General features: G+C 45.6%; 1 protein-coding gene and 1 long non-coding RNA gene across 3 annotated transcripts in view; one reads left to right on the top strand and one right to left on the bottom strand.

The window, feature by feature from the left end:
- Positions 1 to 19794, bottom strand: part of LOC142786555 (protein O-mannosyl-transferase TMTC1-like) — a 53672-nt gene that overhangs the window by 22089 nt on the left and 11789 nt on the right. The window contains exon 2 of the mRNA XM_075884264.1: positions 1379 to 1556. Coding sequence (XP_075740379.1) covers positions 1379 to 1556 — 178 coding nt within the window. The remainder of the gene's footprint in view (positions 1 to 1378; positions 1557 to 19794) is intronic.
- LOC142786548 (uncharacterized) lies at positions 8553 to 11384 on the top strand. 2 transcript variants are annotated; one of them, XR_012889086.1, is made up of 3 exons: positions 8553 to 9497; positions 9691 to 9751; positions 10878 to 11384. It is a non-coding gene; the product is annotated as an uncharacterized LOC142786548 (long non-coding RNA). The 2 variants fall into 2 exon arrangements; XR_012889087.1 differs by lacking the exon at positions 9691 to 9751.

Below are 19794 nucleotides of genomic sequence, written 5' to 3'. Positions count from 1 at the left end.
ACCATGAAACCCCACTAGTTTGTGTTATAAATTATTGTCATTTTGACACTTGCCCTAAAACTAAGTTTCAACCTTAAGTGTGGCTTAGCGTGAAATGTAAATATTTTCTCTATCTGGTATATAAACTGTTTCAACTGCATGACTTCGTAATACACTCAACGGGGCTGAAAGAGCGAGGCGGGATAATAGGTTAACGTTGCTTTGCCACCTGCACACACGCGGTCGTAGATTTCATTGATTCTGACTGATCTTTTAGAACGCCACAGAGATTGACTATCAGTTATTGTATTAAAAACTAAATTTTTTTTGCATAGATTCACACGAGGCTTTGCTTACTCTCAAGACATCACTGCTCTATGCATTCATAATATTACTCTGAAGATCTGGCTTACAATTTTATATTTTTTTATATGATAATGAAAATGCGATATTAATATATGTTGGAGAAGAACACATGAGTAATTGAGTTGATACTGAAGTGTTTTTCCAGGGACTGGATATGTCGGTTTAGTTGTATCGTAGTAATATTAATGCTTTTAGAAAAATATTAAAACTACTCACTCTTTACGCGTGGCGCTGGCTAACTCTGCCATGTTTACACGCATATATATATATATATATATATATATATATATATATATATATATATATATATATATATATATATATATATATATATATATATATTTGGTTGTCACATTACTCTGACGAAGGCTGGTCCACCAGCTGAAAACGTTTAGTAAAGACGCTTCCACGAAAGCTTCGTATATATATATATATATATATATATATATATATATATATATATATATATACATATATATATATATATATATATATATATATATATATATATATATATATATATATATATATATATATACGAGTCGACGGCAGCATGACTGCCGCCATGGCAGATGTGTTAATGCATATAGGGCGTGTTACCTAAAGGTTTCAACTTCGATTCGTGTACTGTCGGCAAATTGAGTCTTCTTGCAAGCCTATTTCTTTACATGGTTTCTGCCATGATTGCCACACCGAAGATGAAGACTACAAGTAATGTACCTTGTGCGTTCTTTCGCTTCATCGTTTGCTCGTATTGCTAGGTTTTGTCCCAACAAAAAAAACAGACCCTTTTAATTATCTTCATTATTTCGTGATTTACAATAATTCATTTCTGAGTCATCTACGATACGGCAAATCTCATATTTATTTTCTTTAAATATGAAGGTAACATGACAAACTGGTTGGCTGTTCTCGGACACAACTTTACTGGTGCAAGATTTGATGCAAGTACCTAGAGTGCATGCGATATTCGTAACGCGAATCAGGGCGTGCTCAAACTTTCCGAGTCTTAAACGTCACAGAGAACACTCACCGCCTCGGTGTGCACTGGATGAGCAGCGAACAGCATCGAGGACAGGCACGCATGGAGCGCAGTTATCCTCATCACACGACGTGCGACGACGGCCACCAAAACTGAGCATGCGCAGTGCAGGGCAACGTTGACCACGTGGTAGCCACGCACTTGTCGCCCATGGACGTAGTAGTTGGCCCTGCGAGAGAAGACATCAATACGCACATCAGGAGAAAAAAACACCATTCCCAATAAAAGAAACCATGAGTAGCATGTGAAGCAACGCATTGGTAGACTTAATTGATTGATTGATATATGGGGTTTAACGTCCCAAAACCACCATATCATTATGAGAGACGCCGTAGTGGAGAGCTCCGCAAATTTTGACCACCTGGGGTTTTTTTAACGTGCCCCCAAATCTGAGCACATGGTCCTACAACATTTCCGCCTCCCTCGGAAGTACAGCCGCTGCAGCCGCGATTCGATCCTGCAACCTGCGGGTCAGCAGCCGAGTACCCTAGCCACTAGACCACCGCGGCGGGGCTGTTACTCGTCCCGTACTCTTGTTGGAGCTCACTAGTTGGGTTCATCGCCACGCCACGTGGGAGAACATGCGTTCTACGCACGTCTGCAGAATCTCGGTTTCTGACGCCATCCCATGATTGCTGAGAGAGTGTGGGGGGAGAGGCCACCGCGTCTTACCCAGCCCTTTACAAAGGCCAGAACACGCTATCGCGTGGGCGTGTTCTGGCAGTGCTTGGGATGCCGCACGCTGGATTGAAGTCAGCCATAAGCTGCCTCACATGTTATTGTTTCCGGTGTAACGCTTCACTGATATATATATTTGACCAACTGTGCGGCATAAGTCGAGACATTCAATTTGGCGATTCTGCAGATGGTTCTTCAATGAAGCGTTTGATTGTTTTATTGAGAAGTTGTTAAGAGATGGGTCTGCGGCATTGATGAGGATAGATATTCAGAAAATAAATTCGGCAGATCCCTCATACCTTGGTAATCGGTGTTATGCGCAGCATGTGGAGGGAAGGTGACCGTGTTATAAATTTTATATAGCGACACGACATTAGGTATACAAATATCACACGCTCAGACATCTCTTCAAGAGTTGCAGATGTTTATATAACGAGTCATTTGCACTTGTGCAACAATTCCAACAGGAACAAGAGTATAAGCAACATAAGCTGATGTGAAGCACTGGTGCTCGCGAGGATGGTAGACCTGGACGCTGCTACATAAGTAAACTTCACAACATGTTACCCAACTACAATCGATGTTAACTAAACGTCCCGGCTTTATTGTAGGTGTACTTATGTAATGCATCTAAAATTGAATAGCCAGCACGGCAACAAACAGTTCAGGTTCCATGAACTTGTGTTTGAAAAATAGTTCCGAGACCTCGCGTGGCTCTGTGGTAAAATGCTTGATTGCAGCGCAAAATGCGTGGGTTCAATTCCTTCTGGGGCTCTGACATTTCTTCTTTTCAAGAATAGACGAGGTTGCGTAATCGCCTGCGGGCGAGGACTATTACGATACACCAACGTCAGTCGTTAGAGTCGCCGCCCTTCTTTGTGAGCGAAAAATCAGCATTGTCCGTGAGCAAAATCTCCATGTAGATCTATATAAAGAAGTAAAAAAAGATCTGTTCAAGTGCGACCAGGCTTTCGAACCTGCCATTCCTGTCCCCATGGCTCTATGCGTTCAGCCGCTTTAGCGTGGACACCAACTTGCTAACGGCCCTGAATGTAAACCTTTGAGTTTCGGTGATGCTCGATTTTAGCGGCTTTACACCACCCGCGAGATGGCGCAAAGAAATGGTTTCAGCAATCGTTGTTTCAGTAGGTATAAACCCGGATATTATTATTAAGGGACAGGCACAACCTCCTGGAAACTGAAACGAATGGTCAGTGAGCAGGTAATGAATAGTGTCCACGACGAAAAAAAAAGGCCCCATCACTCTTACGTTACTGTTCACCGTTGCTCATTTTTATACGTATGCGAGTTGTGTTTTTTTTTGGGTAACATTTCACGTCGCGTAACGCAAGTGATTAAGCTCTCTTTCTCCCTTTGAGGATTACTATGAATTGAAGGAAGAAGACGAAGTTTTTCCTGAATGGAACGCTGGTTTCAGTTTCTGTTATTTTTTCTCGTTTTTTTTTGGTACTTGTGGAAGACGCCGCTCTTCTGCCTGCGCAAATGGACGTAGAATCACCAGGGCCTCCACCCATACCTTCCACGTCGTCTGTGGCCACTCTAAGAAAGCGCTCCGGCCACCCAAGTGACGTCGACAGTGAGGACACGCTGATATACTCTAAGGCCAGTGATGAGAGCTCCGATGAAAGTGACTTTGTGCCCGTGGGAAGACACAAGGCGAAGAGGAGGCTGCTTACGACATCTCCTTCCCAAAGTAAGGCCACCACAAATATTCAGAGCCGCTGGTTCACACTATTTTGTTTGTCCCGCTGAATGCCGCTGACAGCATGAACCGACTTAATCGCCAGGTGACGTCTATGTCACTTGAGGCGCCCGTTCCGGGACAAATAACAGACGTGAGAATCAATGGCCGCAAGAACGTTCTGGCGAAAGACGTTACGCAACGTACTGCTCTCGACGTATTCACCAAGGTGATTGTGCTGGGCAACATCAACGTACGTTCTTTCATACCAGATGGCAAGGACTCTAGGGCAGGCGTTATCTACGACGTCAACACTTCTATCAGCGATATTGATTTTCCCACTCTAATCAAACCAGTGACGGAAGCTACTATACTCTTGCAAGCCCGCCGTCTCGGGAACTCAGGATGCGTGAAACTAGTTTTCAAGGGTGACAGCCTCCGAACTCAAGTAAGAGTTGGTCATTTTCAACACACAGTACGGCCATTGGTGCCGAAACCTCTTCAGTGTCGGAAGTGCTGTAAAATAGTACACGTGAGTGCTGTTTGCACAAGTTCTGCTGTGTGCTCCCGATGCTCGGAGTCGCACAACACGGAAGCCTGCCAGGCAGAACATCGCAAATGCGCCAATTGCCAAGGTCCTCACGAGGCGTCATCAAAGCAGTGCCAAAACGTGAAGAAGGAGATGCAAGTGCTGAGGCATATGACTAGAGACGGTTCCACCCACAGGGAGGCTGCTGCCAAAGTGCGACGTCGACGTTCGCGCCAATAGGAAAACTCCTAGGACATCCTCTGCCAAGGCCAGGGATACACCGCTACCCCATATCACGCACTCACCACCACAAGCATCAACGAGTGCCAACAACAAGCATCCTAAGAAAGACGCAAGAAACATTGACCCTGACGCGTGGCCTGCGCTGCCGTCAGTGACACCGCCAGTAGAGCCGCAGCATCGCCCGCTGAAAACTACTTCAGAGCGAGTAAGTCATGGAAGTCAAGATAACGAAATAATAGACGTGATTAAGACCCTCATGAAGACAATTCGAGTACTCCTGAATAATATTGTTACCACATGTGTAACAATATTCAGACTCCGGCTGCCCTCAGCGCTCTTCAAGTATTGGACGCTTTGAATCCGGTGCTATCAAATCTAGAGAAACACCATGGCTTTTTTCTCTGCAGCCCTTCCGTAAACAAGTGAAAGAGGCATCAATTTTCCAATGGAATGCCCGAGGTCTTAAACCCCGCATTTCGGATTTTCGACCATATGTTTTCAAGAATCAGTTTCCAATTATCGTAATTTGTGAACCACGTCTTCACAATGCTATACGACTTTCTAAATACGAGGCTTTCAGATCTGCAACCCGTAAGAAAACCAATAAGGTCATTGTTTACATCAGGTGCGAACTCACATATATTGAGCATCCAGTAACACAGGACGACAGCAACCAATACATGTGCCTGACAGTTAAGCGTAAGAACGTGAACTTCACGCTAGTGGCAGTATATATTTCACCTTCAGGCCGCTTCGACCCAGCAAGATTAAGCGCCATTATATCAGCGACACCTGGGCCATGGATTATTACCGGTGATTTTAACGCTCATCACTCCTGTGGCGAAGCCAGAAGATGGACCGTCGCGGAAGAAATGTGTCCTTCTTTGCATCTGACCACCAACTATATTGTTTAAAGGACGGCACTCCCACGTTTTTACGAAGTCTGACATATAGTAGCTGTCTCGGCCTAACGTTTGTGTCAAGTAACCTAAGTACCAAGGTGCAGTGGTATGCGGACAATGAAACGCGTGGCAGAGACCACATCCCCACCGTAGTGAAGGGCTCCAGATATTCTGACCACCTCGGGTTCTTTAACGTGCACCCAAATCTGAACACAGGGGCGTACAGCATTTTCGCCTCCATCGAAAATGCAACCGCCGCAGCCGGCATTCGATCCCGCGGCTTGCGGTGCAGCAGCTAGACCTTAGTCACTAGACCACCGCGGCGGGGTTGTATGAAATTTTGCGCCGTTTGGTAAACAGAGACAACAGACAGGTTCAAAGTTATCTGCGAAAGTTGATGATTTCATTAGGGCTCCTTCAAAACATGACTCTAAGGTCAATACCCTCTATGCTTCTTTTCTTTGCTCTTTACTTGCTTCTAAGTGATTTTTCATTAATACTTTTTTGACATAATCATTGCTTCCAAATGTCGAAGCTGAAGCGGGCTTCTCGTGCCGTGCACATACTTGAACCTTTCGTGAGATAACAGTACCCTTGGCGCTTTCAAAGTCCATATTGCGCTCCACCGAGTGGTGGTTGAGAGGAAAATAGAGAGTTGGAGCACCTCCCTGGAGGGTGTAGATACGAGCACCGAGGGCATAGTTTAATCCCTGCGGGCGCTTGTCATGAACGGCATCGGGGTTCGTGTCAAAGGCCTTAACCTCCCAGCGTTTCAGAGGGCGTCCTTTCCCCCCTTTCGTCCTCTACACTGCTCTTTGGAGCTGCGGGATGAAATCGGATTTCCCTCGTCGCTTCTTTCCATTACATTTTTCTCATTTTTTGCTGATAACGGAACACTAGGGATCCGTTCGCTGGGATTTTCTTCATTACATCCTATTTTAAGAGCATAAAGAAATAAGAGGGTCTTTTACACAGGGACCAACCACACTGCCGCCCACCAAGCAAGCCTATATGTGGTATAGAGAACGGACGATAGGAATTCCACTTAAGACTTTCCGTTGTCGATTCCACAAAAAGAACGACTGTTGCGGGATAGCGAATCTCTCATTTCTCGTGGAAGTGAGCCGTATAGTTATGGTGTGCCATGTGCCCCAATAAGAACCATGTGTTGCGTTAATAATTGTCAAGAATGGCCTGCTGGGCAAGATAAGATATAAGCACTACAGGTGAAAAAAAACTGTATACGGGATGAAATAGGACTTGTAAATCTCTATTATGAAATATGTGCAAGGTTCTTGGAAAATTTTCAGAAATATAAAAAATCACGCAAATGCGACTTAAGTTGTATACCTGTACAACAATTTTTTATCTAGCCATAGGCATCCTATAATCATTAAACACATCTTTTCCAACAGTAATTAGGAGGTTACGCTAATTTACGCTTATAATTAGTGGAGTTTAGAAGTCATAATTTTGAGATTTCAAAAAAAAACGGATTCTAGTGAAACGTGCCAAAGCGCAACTTCTGTATTATTCCAAGACGTCCAAAAATAATGATAATAATACCCGAGGTTCAAGTCCCGAAACAAAGCCACCACATGATTATGGGAAACGTCGTACTGGCAGGGTACAAGAAATTTCGACTATATGGGGTCAATTCTTTAACGCTCACCTAAATCTATGTATACAGGCCTGACACATTTCCGTCTCCATCGACAATTCAGCCGCCACGGCCAGGATCCGATCCGATGACCTTCGGGTGTGCCATAACCACTATAGTGGTTATGGCACACCCGAAGCCAAAAATGGCACACTCTAAGCCAAAAATGGCCAAAATGGGAGCAACGGCTGTTTTTACTCCTTCAGACCGACTGTTACTCTCCGAAAAGACCAAGCGGAACAAGATGGCCGACTTGTTCGAGAATGGGGGAGCAACTGTATTCATCTTAAGTTTGTAAGGGAGAAACGGAAGGAGGAACCGCTGTAAATGCTCTCGTCACGCAATGGTTACTCCCCGGCAGGACCCCGCACACAAATATGCATGCCGCCCACATTGATATTTATGGGCCATATTATTGTTTGTTCTGTGTGCCAAACTTCACCAAGCCAAAACAGTGATTTATTTTAGCATCCATAGATAATAAGATAGCAGCGCTGGCTGAACACAGAAGGCCTGAGAATACAGTACGGCAAATACCTAACACACGCAGCAGCAGAATGGAGAGTTGGCACGTCAAAGCGGACCGAATGCCGAAACACGTGCAAAACAACCATAAAAAAAGCCTAGACACGCCGTTCGTCCGCGAAGTAAGGGCGTCAAAGTCAATCAAGCACCGAAACACGTGCATAAGGAGCCCCCCCCCCCCCCCCGCCCAGATATATCGGAGAAAAAAAAAAAGCGGACCCAGACGCGCTTCTCATCAGCCATACACTTAGTAGCACGCTTCACCGTGTAGTTTGAGGGCAGAATGACAAATCTACGCCATCTGCGCCCGCACGACAAAAGTGGCGCTGGTGTAGCAAACGATGTAAGTTACAAAGTAATTTTTATTCAGTGTTTATGTTGACTAGCACTAAATAAAAATTACACTCAACTTTTTATATTTATTTATGAGTTTTAGTGTACCTCAGTTTTTTTTTATAATTGTATTAGGAGAACACACTGAAATTATTGCGCTGACGCCTGTGCTGCCACTGCTGGACGTTTTTTTTTTTTCGGCGCAACCAGGTTCCCGTTCGCACTACTTACTCATTTTCATATGGTCTGTGGTTGGCGAGCACATGGACGGGCGAGCTTGTGAGCTATGTTTTGATCGTGTGTGTGTGCCGCAGATTTGCGTTTCTGCTTATTCGTGATGAAGGTTAGTGTATATTTATCTTTATGGAGCGCGAAGTAGTTGTGGATTTTGCTTCTGGGTGGAACAAACACATCGTAAACACGTCTTCAGCTATCTGCAAGCCTGTTCACTCGTCGGACAAAGGACTGTGCATGCATCAGCGTGCAGGTGAGTGGCATTTTTAGAAACATTTAATGCTCTTACAATACATTGTTGAGTGGTTGCGCTATTGAAAGAGAAATGATTTGCTCTTATTCACCGTATCCATTGCTAGCCGTATCGGACTAAATTACCTCTATTATTACCGCCTGCATACCCTCTTGCTTCCCCTGTCACCACTGCAGTGCCAGTGTACTTTTGCAGTTAAAAGTTCATTTCCGCAACACTACCTCGCTTGAAAAAACATTGGGGCGGGGTTGTAGCTGCATTCATACTGGCACTTTTCTACCATTGGCTTTATGTAATGTTAACGGCTGAGTGTTGGGGCCTTGGGCCGCATTTTTTAGAGATGTAAAGTGTATGTAAATCAGTAAGTGAACAAATCATTGTCGCATCACTTCACTGGCATAGCCAGGCGGTTGCGCACAGAATTTTTTTAGGCCGGGCGTAGGGAGCCCAAATTGACGACCATATTCGCTTGCCCGGCCTATTCAGATAAGCGGACCCCCCCCCCCCCCTCCCCGCACGCCTAAAAAAAAAAATCTGCCCACATCACTGCGTCACTTGCTTCACCTCTGCGCTGAACGTACTATTTTATAAGCGCACCATCAAGCGAGCAGTTTACATATTGACAAAACAATTGGAGGAGGAATGACCCAAATCTTTCAGATTTCTTTAGTGATGTAAAACCTTAGCAAAACTGAATATTGTAAAAGACAATCATAAATGCTGTATGTTCTCGTTAGCGCTGTCATTATTCTGCATCATGAAATCTTTATGCGCTGTGAAAACTTGGCATGCCGTTGAAGTCACATATCGACGTTAATACCAATCGACGAAAATTTCGACAACCTCAATAACGCCGTTTGGGATTTGCCGCATGCACATAATTCGGCTGATTCCCACTTGGCTGTTCTTAACCTGACTTCACTGCTACCAAATGAAACAATATTTGATGCATGTCTTTTACTTTTTTTTCAGGGATATGACACAAATTTGGTTATACTGCAGATAAAGATGCTCCCAACGATGCTAAAGTACAGAAAGCAAGTGAATTTTGGTAAGTGCAGACTTTTTGTACTACGTATATGAAAGCATCGCTTTTTAGGGGCAAACTGTGCATGTGTTGGCCAGAGAATAGTTCATTATGCCACATGGTTACACTGGCACTGACAATTCGACATGGCTCCGCTGGCCCGTGTGTGTGCTCACACTGTTACCGTTAAGATAAAATGTTTATGTTTTCATTGCAGGGATTGCTGTTTGTACTAAAAAGCCAACTGCCAAGATTTGTTTACGCTGGTACTCCTAAAAGTATGCTTTCCCTATTTACAAGGATTTTGGCTTGCACAAAGCATAACACTTGGGCCTAGATTCACAAAGCTGTCCATGCGCAGGCCTTCATAACAGCGTTTCTTGACTTGCCTTTACCCTGTTTTCTGCAGATGTTTCGTGGGTTTAAAAGTGCCACAGCATGTTGACCTCCCCCACTCTGAAATATTCGCGTTCAAAGTTCCGCAAGAGTGGGCTTAACTTTCTTGTGCACCTCTTTGCTAGTCCAAGATACTGAAGTGTTATGCTCTTACTAGAGGTGGCAGTGTTTCTAATGTTTGTATTTCCATCACATTGACCAAGTATGCGATCTTGGCTTGACTGGTAGCACATCCTCAACAAATGTCTTTGTGGCACACGTAGAAGGCAGTACAAAATAAATAGGCAGACATTCACACCGGGAGCTAACTTCTGATAATGTTTTTTTTTTTGGAAACCATGGTGTGCTTATTCCAATTTGTCTAACAAGCAGTAACCTGTTTGGCTGTGAACCAACAAGACGTTGAACTAATAAAAGCTTCACATCTTGTTGCTCTCAAATATATATGTATTGGCAAGCTATCCGTGACACTGTCAAACAAAGAATCAGAATATCTGTGCATGCCTTAAGATATATTGCTTCGTTTACATATCTCGTGGCTGTGACTCGTCAACCGAGTGAACAAATGCACCCTAGTTTTCTAAATTTAAAGCATTTTTTGAAGGTAGCACGGTCTACATTTATTTGTCTATAGTTTTGTCCAGCCGTTTGCGTCAGGTACAAAGAAATATACTGAAGATTATCATGTAGCCTCTGCAAATGGTTGCTTTCAAGCAGGCTTTGCATGCTTGGCTTGTGCCTACAGGTATTGCACAATTCAAGACGCAGCAGCGTATGATAGAACAGTAGAATCGAGAGCAACTATGTGCACGAGCTAAATAAGTATTTTAACATGAGCGGACAGTAGGTGTTTTTTGCCACACACATGACCTCATTTAGAATGCCCATTGGTGACTGGGCTCATAGAAATGTAACTCAGCTGTGTAAAGGAAACAAGCTAACTGAACTTAAGGGTATCTTTAACTGCTACAAATATGCCTTGTTGAGGTGCTGCACATTTTCTTCCAGAATATTGCTGTCCGAGACATCATGTGAAGAGCGTCTACCACATCAGCATTTATATGGCTTGCCAAGTAACGTTTGGCCGAACCTTCCTTTTTTTCACATTTCGTTTTGCAGTAGACATCCTAGAATGTAAGCGCTGCTTCAGTGTGTGTGACTCATTGTTATGAATTGATTCTGGCATGTTTAACCTCACACTTCTATTTTTTTTCTTGCAGCAATGAGATGCTTCACATATGCCTGCGGTGACGTTCTGCTGCGCTAGCCTGATGGAAACACCAGCTGCGAAACTTGAGTTCTTCAGAATTGGAGAAGTTGCCCTTCTCTCACCAATGATGACACAGACTGCCCTATGCTAGAAATTCAAGATTGTTTTTCCACGGATGACGCAGAAAAGCTTTGATGTATTATGGTGTTTGTTTAGTGCTGGCTGTGGTGTGGCGAAGTCTACTTTTACGTGTGGTCACACGTCGCCTCATAAAAAGAACAATAAAGCATTTATTTTCCTTTCAATATTGTCCACTTTTTGTGTTAGAAGCACCCAAGCAGTGCTCTTCCAAGGAGCTCTCGCCATGTGTTAAGCGTGTGACAAGCATACTCGAGATAAATACTCATTTCCCCAAGGAGTAACTGGAAGCATGTGCAGTTGGTTTTCAGATAGTAACTGCAAACACGTGGGAGGAACGGTAAAGAGTAACTGTTGCTCTTAGAAGAGCAACTGGTGGGAGTAAGGGTTGGTCGGCAGGGAGCAACTGGTGGGAGTAATTGTTGGTCTGCAGGGAGGAACTGGAGGGAGTAACTGTTCATCCCCCGAAGGAGGAACTGAAAGGAGAGCAACGGTTCCTCCCTCTGCAGTTACTCCTTTTAGGAGAGTAATGGGAGTGGCAATGCAATTGCTCCATGAAAGGAGCAACCCCTATACCCCTGTTGCTCCGTTTTGGCTTAGAGTGTAGACCAGTGTGGAGCAGCTTTCCAAAAAGAATGATCCTCTTAGAGCAATCACGAGGAGGCATTTTTTGAGCGTAGATGTGCGGACTACGCTTGCAATTTCAGCCCTTATGGCCCACATTGATTTCAAAAACGCGGAAGAAACACACATTTATAATCGTTTGCTTGATCAATAACGTTATTGGGGGGATGTGCATGTTGCGCTCATTGGCACTTTGGTTTAAGTTTCACCGCTTAACTATGTTGAATTTCATTGCCCCCAAAACTGTTAGAGGCCGCTTTTTCTATATCTCAACGCAGCGATCTGTTCTTCGCGTGAAAAACTTCAGTCTCGAGATCTCCATTTCACATAACATCCTAACTACAATATTTAAACATTTATTAAATTTAACCTTCCTGAATAGTGTTCTTAATAATATGCTAAATCATCTGAAGCTGCCTAGCTATATAAAAAATTAATTGAGAAGGCAGAGTGGAAACAACTCATTTTCCTGTTTTTTTTTAAGTTTTCGACAAATTTATTATTACACGCGCTTTACTAAATGAGCAAAGCTGACACCGGGCTCATTTCAACCGATTCGCATAAATAGACATGTTGGTTCAGTATAATCTCATGAAACAATACTGTATTGCAAATAGTCATAAAAATACACACGCCACTTGAATCCAAACTATGGAAGGAAAAACTTCTGCGGAGAGCTAGGCCATGTTTGCAAGCAAAAATATATACGGATATAAAAAGAAGGGCAAAGCATGTGCTCGGAAACAGTAATGTTCATGAACGGTACCCTTAGCGACACCATTTGCACCTTGACCGTGCTGAGTCACGGCAGTGACGCAAGCTTGACCGAATACGTAAAGCCTTCTGTGACCTTAAACTGAGGAACACCAGCACGCATGATCGTGCCCTGGCACGTTCCGCGTAACCTCGATTCACTGTGGTTTCTCTACAGCGGGTTGGCCTTTTTCAGTGCTTTACGCATTTATTTGTCCGCTACCCGAAGAAATATTCGAAAGTGTGTGCTTTCTGCAGTACCAAGAATGCCGACTCTTTCGCCACTGACGAGAAATGATGGTAGCAGCACGGATTCGTTCGAACTGGCCATAAGGCGAACATCAGAATATGACTTCTCACCATCTGCCGCAATAGCGTATTGCTGCGCATTATCTAAAAACATTTAGCCCAATGTGACCAAAGCTTGTGCGCTCTGTTTGACATATGTAGCAGCTGCATATAAAACAAGAGAGAGAGAGAGAGAGAGAGAGAGAGTGAGAAAGAAAAGGCCGGGAGGTTAACCAGATATTAGCATCTGGTTTGCTACCCAGCACTGGGGGCGGGGAAGTAGGGGCAAGAAAGAGGGGGTAGATAGGGAGAAAAAAAAACAAAAAACGCACGCAAGCTCATAAAAAAAACGAAAACACACACAGGAAGGGCGTCCTAGCTACAACCGTTCAGTAAGGCCGGTCGATCGCAAAAAGTTTAGTAGCGCTTTCAGGGCCCTCTTCTGTGAAGTCGCATCCTGACGATACTGCAGAATTCCCTGCTCCGACAGAGGTTGATCATCTAATTTGTTGAGTTCCTTGCGAAGGCATAGTCGTTGTTTACTATACGCTAGGCACTCACAAAGAATATGTTGAATTGTTTCTTTTTTGCCACAGTGGCCACAGGCTGCGGTGTCGGCCATCCCAACGCGGAAAGCGTAGGCGTTGGTAAACGCAACGCCCAACCACAGCCTACATAACAGGGTCTGGTCTGCTCGGCAAAGCCTCGACGGGACTTGAAGACTTAGTGTAGGGTTAAGCGAGTTCAGTCAGGCATGCTTGAACTGTGGCTGATTCCTTTGTGATGTGGTTTGCTGGCGAACAAGCCTGCGGAGCTTTCGTGCAGCATCTGTCCTAGAAAGTGGTATACTCGCAGTTTTTGATCTTCTGTGTGGGCTGAGCGGGCAGCTTGATCGGCCCGTTCATTGCCGATGATTCCGCAGTGACTGGGCAACCACTGAAATGTAATTTGTAGCCCTTTCTCAGTCAGGTGGTGTATAACCTCTGCTATCTCTAGTACCAGCTGCTCATGTGGTCCACGGCGTAAGGCTGATAGTAGAGACAGCAGTGCTGCCTTCGAGTCGCAGAAAATAGTCCACTTGCGTGTAGGTTGATCAACTACAAACTGCAACGCGGCACGAAGTGCTGCCGATTCGGCTGCCGTTGATGTTGTTGCGTGAAATGTCTTGAATTTAATTGTCGTGGCCAACCTTGGTATTACTACTGCTCCTGTAGAGCTGTCCGGCTGAACCGATCCCTCAGTGTATATATGTGTGGAGTCTTGATATTTATCATACAAGAGAAGTAGTGTGAGCTTAATTGTTTGAGAGCCGGTGACGACAAATTGGCCTTTTTCTGGACGCCAGGTATGTTAATATTAATCATTGGTTGAGCGAGGCACCATGGCGGAGTCACAGGTCTAGCGGCAGGAGAGAACGACTCAGAGAAATTGGGAACGACTCAACATGTGCGGTCACTGTTTTGCAGTAAGATGTGCATGGTCGGACCACTGGTAGAGAGGCTAGGTGATGTCGAGAGGTTCGAGCAAGGTGTCGTATATGTGTCCTCAGCACTTCCACATTAATGTGGGTCTTGATAATGTTGTCCCTTGTGATGGCGATAGTTGCCGCTGTTGACGCACTTTGGGGCAAGCCTAAACATATCCGGAGTGCTTGAGCCTGGACACTTTGAAGCATTCGTATGCTTGTTTTACTTGCGTTGGTTAACACAGGTAGGCTGTACCGAAGGAATCCAAGGAAAAGAATCTTGTATAGTCGCAACATAGCAGTTGTGGACATTTCCCAGTTCTTTCCAGCGAAGAACTTGAACAAACGACAGATGTCTGTCAATCGCCTTTTCATGTATGATACATGTGAGCTCCATGAAAGACCTCTCTGTCAATTATAACACCTAGGAACTTGTATGATCGGAGGTGACGTATCCTTTCGCTGTTTATCAGAACGCTGTAGTTCTGCATTAGTTTGCGCGTAAATGCCACAAATGCACATTTCTCAGAGGAATTTTCCAGACCTCGTTGACGGAGGTAAATAGCAACTTGAGTGGCAGCTCTCTGAATTCGCGCTCGCAGCTGTAGACGTGTTACTGCAGACGTCCAAACGCAGATGTCGTCCGCGTACATTGACAATCTGACAGTACTAGGCAGATGCTCATTGAGAGCTATTAGCGTCAGGTTGAATAGTACAGGGCTACGTATGCCACCCTGGGGAACACCACGGTGGCTGTAATGTAGCGAAGTGTCACCATCCTCGGTTCTCACGAAAAAGAATCGCTCAGAGAGATAGCTGCGTAGCCACTGAAACATCCGACCACCCACTCCTACCTCTTTGAGAGCGGTGAGGACAGCTTCATGTGTGACGTTATCGTACGCCCCTTTAACATCAAGAAATACAGAAGCGCAGAGACGCTTACGGCCTTTTTCGTGTTGCACGTAGCTGACCAGGTCTATGACGCTATCAATTGATGACCGGCCACGGCGAAATCCTGTCGTAGCGTCCGGGTATATGTTGTGATGCTCCAGTAACCATTCTAGCCGTCCAAGTACCATCCTCTCTGTCACTTTGCCCAAGCGACTAGCCAGTGCAATCGGGCGGTATGATATGAGCACCAATGGTGACTTGCCAGGCTTCAGTAATGGAACCAAACGGCTGGTCTTCCAGTTAACTGGGAGGGTGCCCTCTCCCCACGCATCGTTGTATATCTCGAGGAGGGCAGTCCTCGCACACTCACCAAGGGGACACAGTGCTCTGTATAATATTCTATCAGGCCCGGGTGCTGATGTCCGTCTACACAAAGCCAGTGCTGCTTTAGGCTCATGAGTAGAAAAAAATTGGTCCATGTGGTGATCGTGTGATGTCGTGCCACCACGTGAGAGCGTGGAGATGTTGGGATCTGCGAGTTGACCAGATAAGTTGGCACAGAACTCTTCTGCCACGTCGACCTCCGATCTTTGTTGAGAGAGGGCTAGAGCCTTGAATGAAGACCGCTGAATGGGAGCTCTCCGGAGCCCTCTTATCGTCCTCCACAAGTGTGATAAAGGCTTGCGAGGATCTTACGAAGCGCAGAAGGCTGCCCAACGTTGTGACTCTAGCTTGTCTATGCGGCGTTGTATCTTCTTCTGAAGACGTCTAGCGATTCGTAAATCGTCGATTGCTTTCGTGCGTCGGTACTTTCGTTCCGCAAACCGTCGGAGAGCCCGAAGTCGTTCTAATTCCACATCAAATGCGGTTACTCTCGAAGAGCACGTGAGGGTGCACACTGTGTCTTGAACTGTGGACTTGATCACATCTTCTAAGTCAAATGAGGTGTTCTTTTGACAGCGTTCTTCCATGAGAGATTCAAACTTGGTCCAGTCCGCTCTTTGGATAGTTTCGCGTACCTTGCAAGGTGATAACCCTCTGATCCTGACATATGTGGGGATGTGGTCGCTCCCATGTGTTTCTATGTCCGCAAACCATCCGGCACATCTGACGAGACCTCGAGAAACAAAAGCCAAGTCAAGGCAACTGCTGTATCCAGGGCCACGTAAAAATGTTGCGGTGCCATCATTTAACAAGCACAGCTCGTTGTCTGAAGCAAACGTTATCAGACTTCTACCCTTTGCGCTGATCTTCGGTCTCCCCCATAGCGTATGGTGGGCGTTGAAGTCTCCGATGATCACCCATGAGCCAGGAGTGGATGATAGGATGTGTCCTAGTCTTTTGTGGTCAAATCTACTTGATGGCGACAGGTATGCACCGACAACAGTGACAATAAGACCATTTTTCTTCACTGTTAAGCATATATATTGGTTATCGTTGTCAGGTGGTACAGGCCGAAGAATGTAGGTCAGGTCACGTCGAATAAACAGCAGTACCTTGCTGTTTCCACTATAACAAGCCGACATAAAAGATTCGTATCCGGAGAGCCTGATAGCGCTCGATAAATTTGGCTCGCAGATGACGATGATGGGAAATATATTGGTGGAAACGAACCGACGGAAATCTGCAATGCGTGATTTCATTCCCCGTGCATTCCACTGAAAAATTGTTGCTTTTTTGACCTCTTCCCTGAAAGACAGTGGCTGGTGGGCCATTATCTACTCAAGAGCCGCCAGTACTGGACTCAGAGCGTCCAGCCCTTGAAGTGCACTTCTGGCTGACGTTGTGCGCATGTTGTTTAACACCGTGCGAATGGCATTAATTATGGGTCGTAGAAGAGCATTCACTTGCTTATCCAAGTTCCGCTGCTCCTCTGTTGTCGCAGCTTGCTCTGATGAATGCGGCTTCTGATGCGGTTCTTCCACAAGTTGCGTGCGCGTAAGTGGCGGCCACTCTTCAGTAGAGAGAGATCTACTTGTTTTTTTCTCTTCCATCGTCTGCGTTCGCCGCGGTGTACCCTGCAGTGGGCGCCGTTTCTAGATGTGTTGACTTACTTCTTGTAGTTGACTGTGTTCTTCGCGAATATCTTCGACGGTAACGTCGTCGTCTTCGCCGGACTTTTTCCGCGGCCTCTTTGTGGGTGGAGCTGTCTCGCACCATTTGTCTAAGAATAGTAAACTCCTTCTTTATGCGTGGACAGTCTTTGGAAGATGCACTGTGGGCACCTTGACAATAAGGGCACTTTAGTATGGTTGCGCTGCATTTGTCCTCGGTGTGTGGTTCTGAGCATCGGGGGCACACTTCAGAGTTCCTGCACGCTCCCTGCACATGGCCGATCTTCTGGCACTTATGACATCGCATAGGTTTTGGAATAAATGGTCGGACCTAGCGACGAAAGTTGCCAACCTTCACATGGGAGGGGAGACAGTCCCCTTTGAACGTGATTCTCACACAATGTGTGTTACCAAGGCGGCTGACATTCACAATGACGTTATCTTCATTTGCCGGTTTTATTAGCACTGAAAGATCCGAGTCTGGAATTTCAGTGGCGATGTCATAAATGACTCCTGTTGAAGTGGTGCTATCAGCTGGTATTATAGACTTGACATTGATGTTACCCAGTTGCGTTACTTTCTGAAGCGCGTTTAGCGCACGTTGGTTCAGCACATCGATTGCCAAGATGTTCCTTCTTGCGTTTAGACGTACTTCTTTGATCTGATTTGGCGTAATATTCTCGAGATACACAGAGAGCGCTTGCCTGTTCAGCCCACGTAGACTGTCGGTAGCCTTCAGCGGCACAAACAGGATAGAGTGAGGCCATCACTGAGGGGCAGTTTTCACGGTGGTCGTGCTTGATGCCGAAGATGCATTGACGATCCGTCGTTTAGCCTTGCGGTACAGGACGGGTTGGAAGCCGTCATCCGAGGACTCGTCGCTTGATGCGGAGTACAGCTCAGTGTCCTCACTCCCACTGGACGCGTTTCCTCGCTTCCTCAAAGCAGTCCCCGCGGTCGAACCGGACTCGGACGGTGCCCCGTGAGGTTGAACATTCATCACTATGATATATGGGGCGATAGACCCCACAACTGCGGCGAAAAATCCAGAAAAGCACAAAGACAAGCAAGGTGTGTTCCGTTTGTTTGTTTGTTTGTATCCTCTAATTCATGGCTCGTTCCGTAAACGAATCACTTCGTCTTCCTCCCCCCCTTTAAAAAATGCAATAGGAGCGCTAACGACAACCGCAAGGCTCTGGCCACGAAGCCTGCAGCATGCTGCACGCGCCTGTGTTATTATCACGTGCATCGCGCCACTTCGGAGTTTGAGATTGGCCCTTGCGCTCGCAGCGCTAGTTGGCCTGTTCATGCCAGCGTATGCGTCAGCCATGGCAGGTACGTGACAAGCGTGACAAGTGAACGGTGTACAGAAGCCCGCCCCGCCCTCTGGTGTGAAGACACCGATAGGACAAGGCTCAATTGTTTTGTGCTTCGCTCGTTGTGGTGCAGGTCAACGCAAAAGCAAAACTAGTCGCGCCTCGCAGGGGCGCATTTGTCATTTTTTATCCAGTCTTTTATTTGCTGTGTGCTGCAACAGCCACTATTCTTGTTGTAAAGGCAAGAGCGGGTAGACGCCATGTTTTTACTTAATTGCGTTGCCATTCGCCGACGCAAAATTGCTCGCAAAAGTTGAACAAAAGAAGCTCAATTATATGCTGTTGTTTTGTTCAGATAATCAATAGTTAATGCTGAATATATGCTCGCAGAATAGAAGCGTTGCCATGGTACCTGTTTATTCTTTCGCGAGTAGCTTCACTTGCTTTTAAATGTATCGTTCACGGAAGGGTCTACCTAATGATAGTTCGGGCAGAGCGCCACTGGATGGGTCAACCACGTATTCACAGAAAAGAATAGCAAAACAGAATAGAACAATGGTGTTGATCTTGTCTTGAGGTCTTATTACATACACCTCGGACGTAAGGAACAACCTCTCGTTCAGTGGTGAGCCTTTTTGCTCGCGTAGGTAAACATCTTGAATATTAGACGCAACTCCTTGGCACTCCTTACTTGACACACACACACACACACACACACACACACACACATACACACACACACACACACACACACACACACACACACCTATTGACGAGCACACTCCTCGAACATCGTCTAGCGAGTCTGCAACTCTGAATGCGTGTATGAATGGGGGAATGCCAAGTCGCACCTACTTTTGAAGATGGTATATCATCAGCTAGTTCGACAGCAAGTTCTAGTGTATATATGGTTTCTTGAGGGTTGCAAGGATGATTGTAAAAAGAGCCTGTCACGATGATACATGGCATCACGCCTGAAAAGGCAGTAAAGTGTACGCATCGGTTCGTCGAGAACATTGCTGAGAGGGGACCACCTCTCCTGCTCTCCTCCAGCTCGTCCCCCTCATTTCTCGTGTTCGCTGTAGAATGGCAAGAAATAACCCCCCTTTCCCCACCCGCCACACACACACGCAAGTTAACACAAATAAAAAAAAAGAAAAGCAACTCAAGGAGCAAGCGAGAAAGC

This window comes from Rhipicephalus microplus, unplaced genomic scaffold (genome assembly GCF_043290135.1).
Source record: "Rhipicephalus microplus isolate Deutch F79 unplaced genomic scaffold, USDA_Rmic scaffold_25, whole genome shotgun sequence".
NCBI lineage: Eukaryota > Metazoa > Arthropoda > Arachnida > Ixodida > Ixodidae > Rhipicephalus > Rhipicephalus microplus.
Note: the sequence above shows the minus strand (reverse complement) of the source record. Positions and strands in the feature narration are given on the sequence as shown.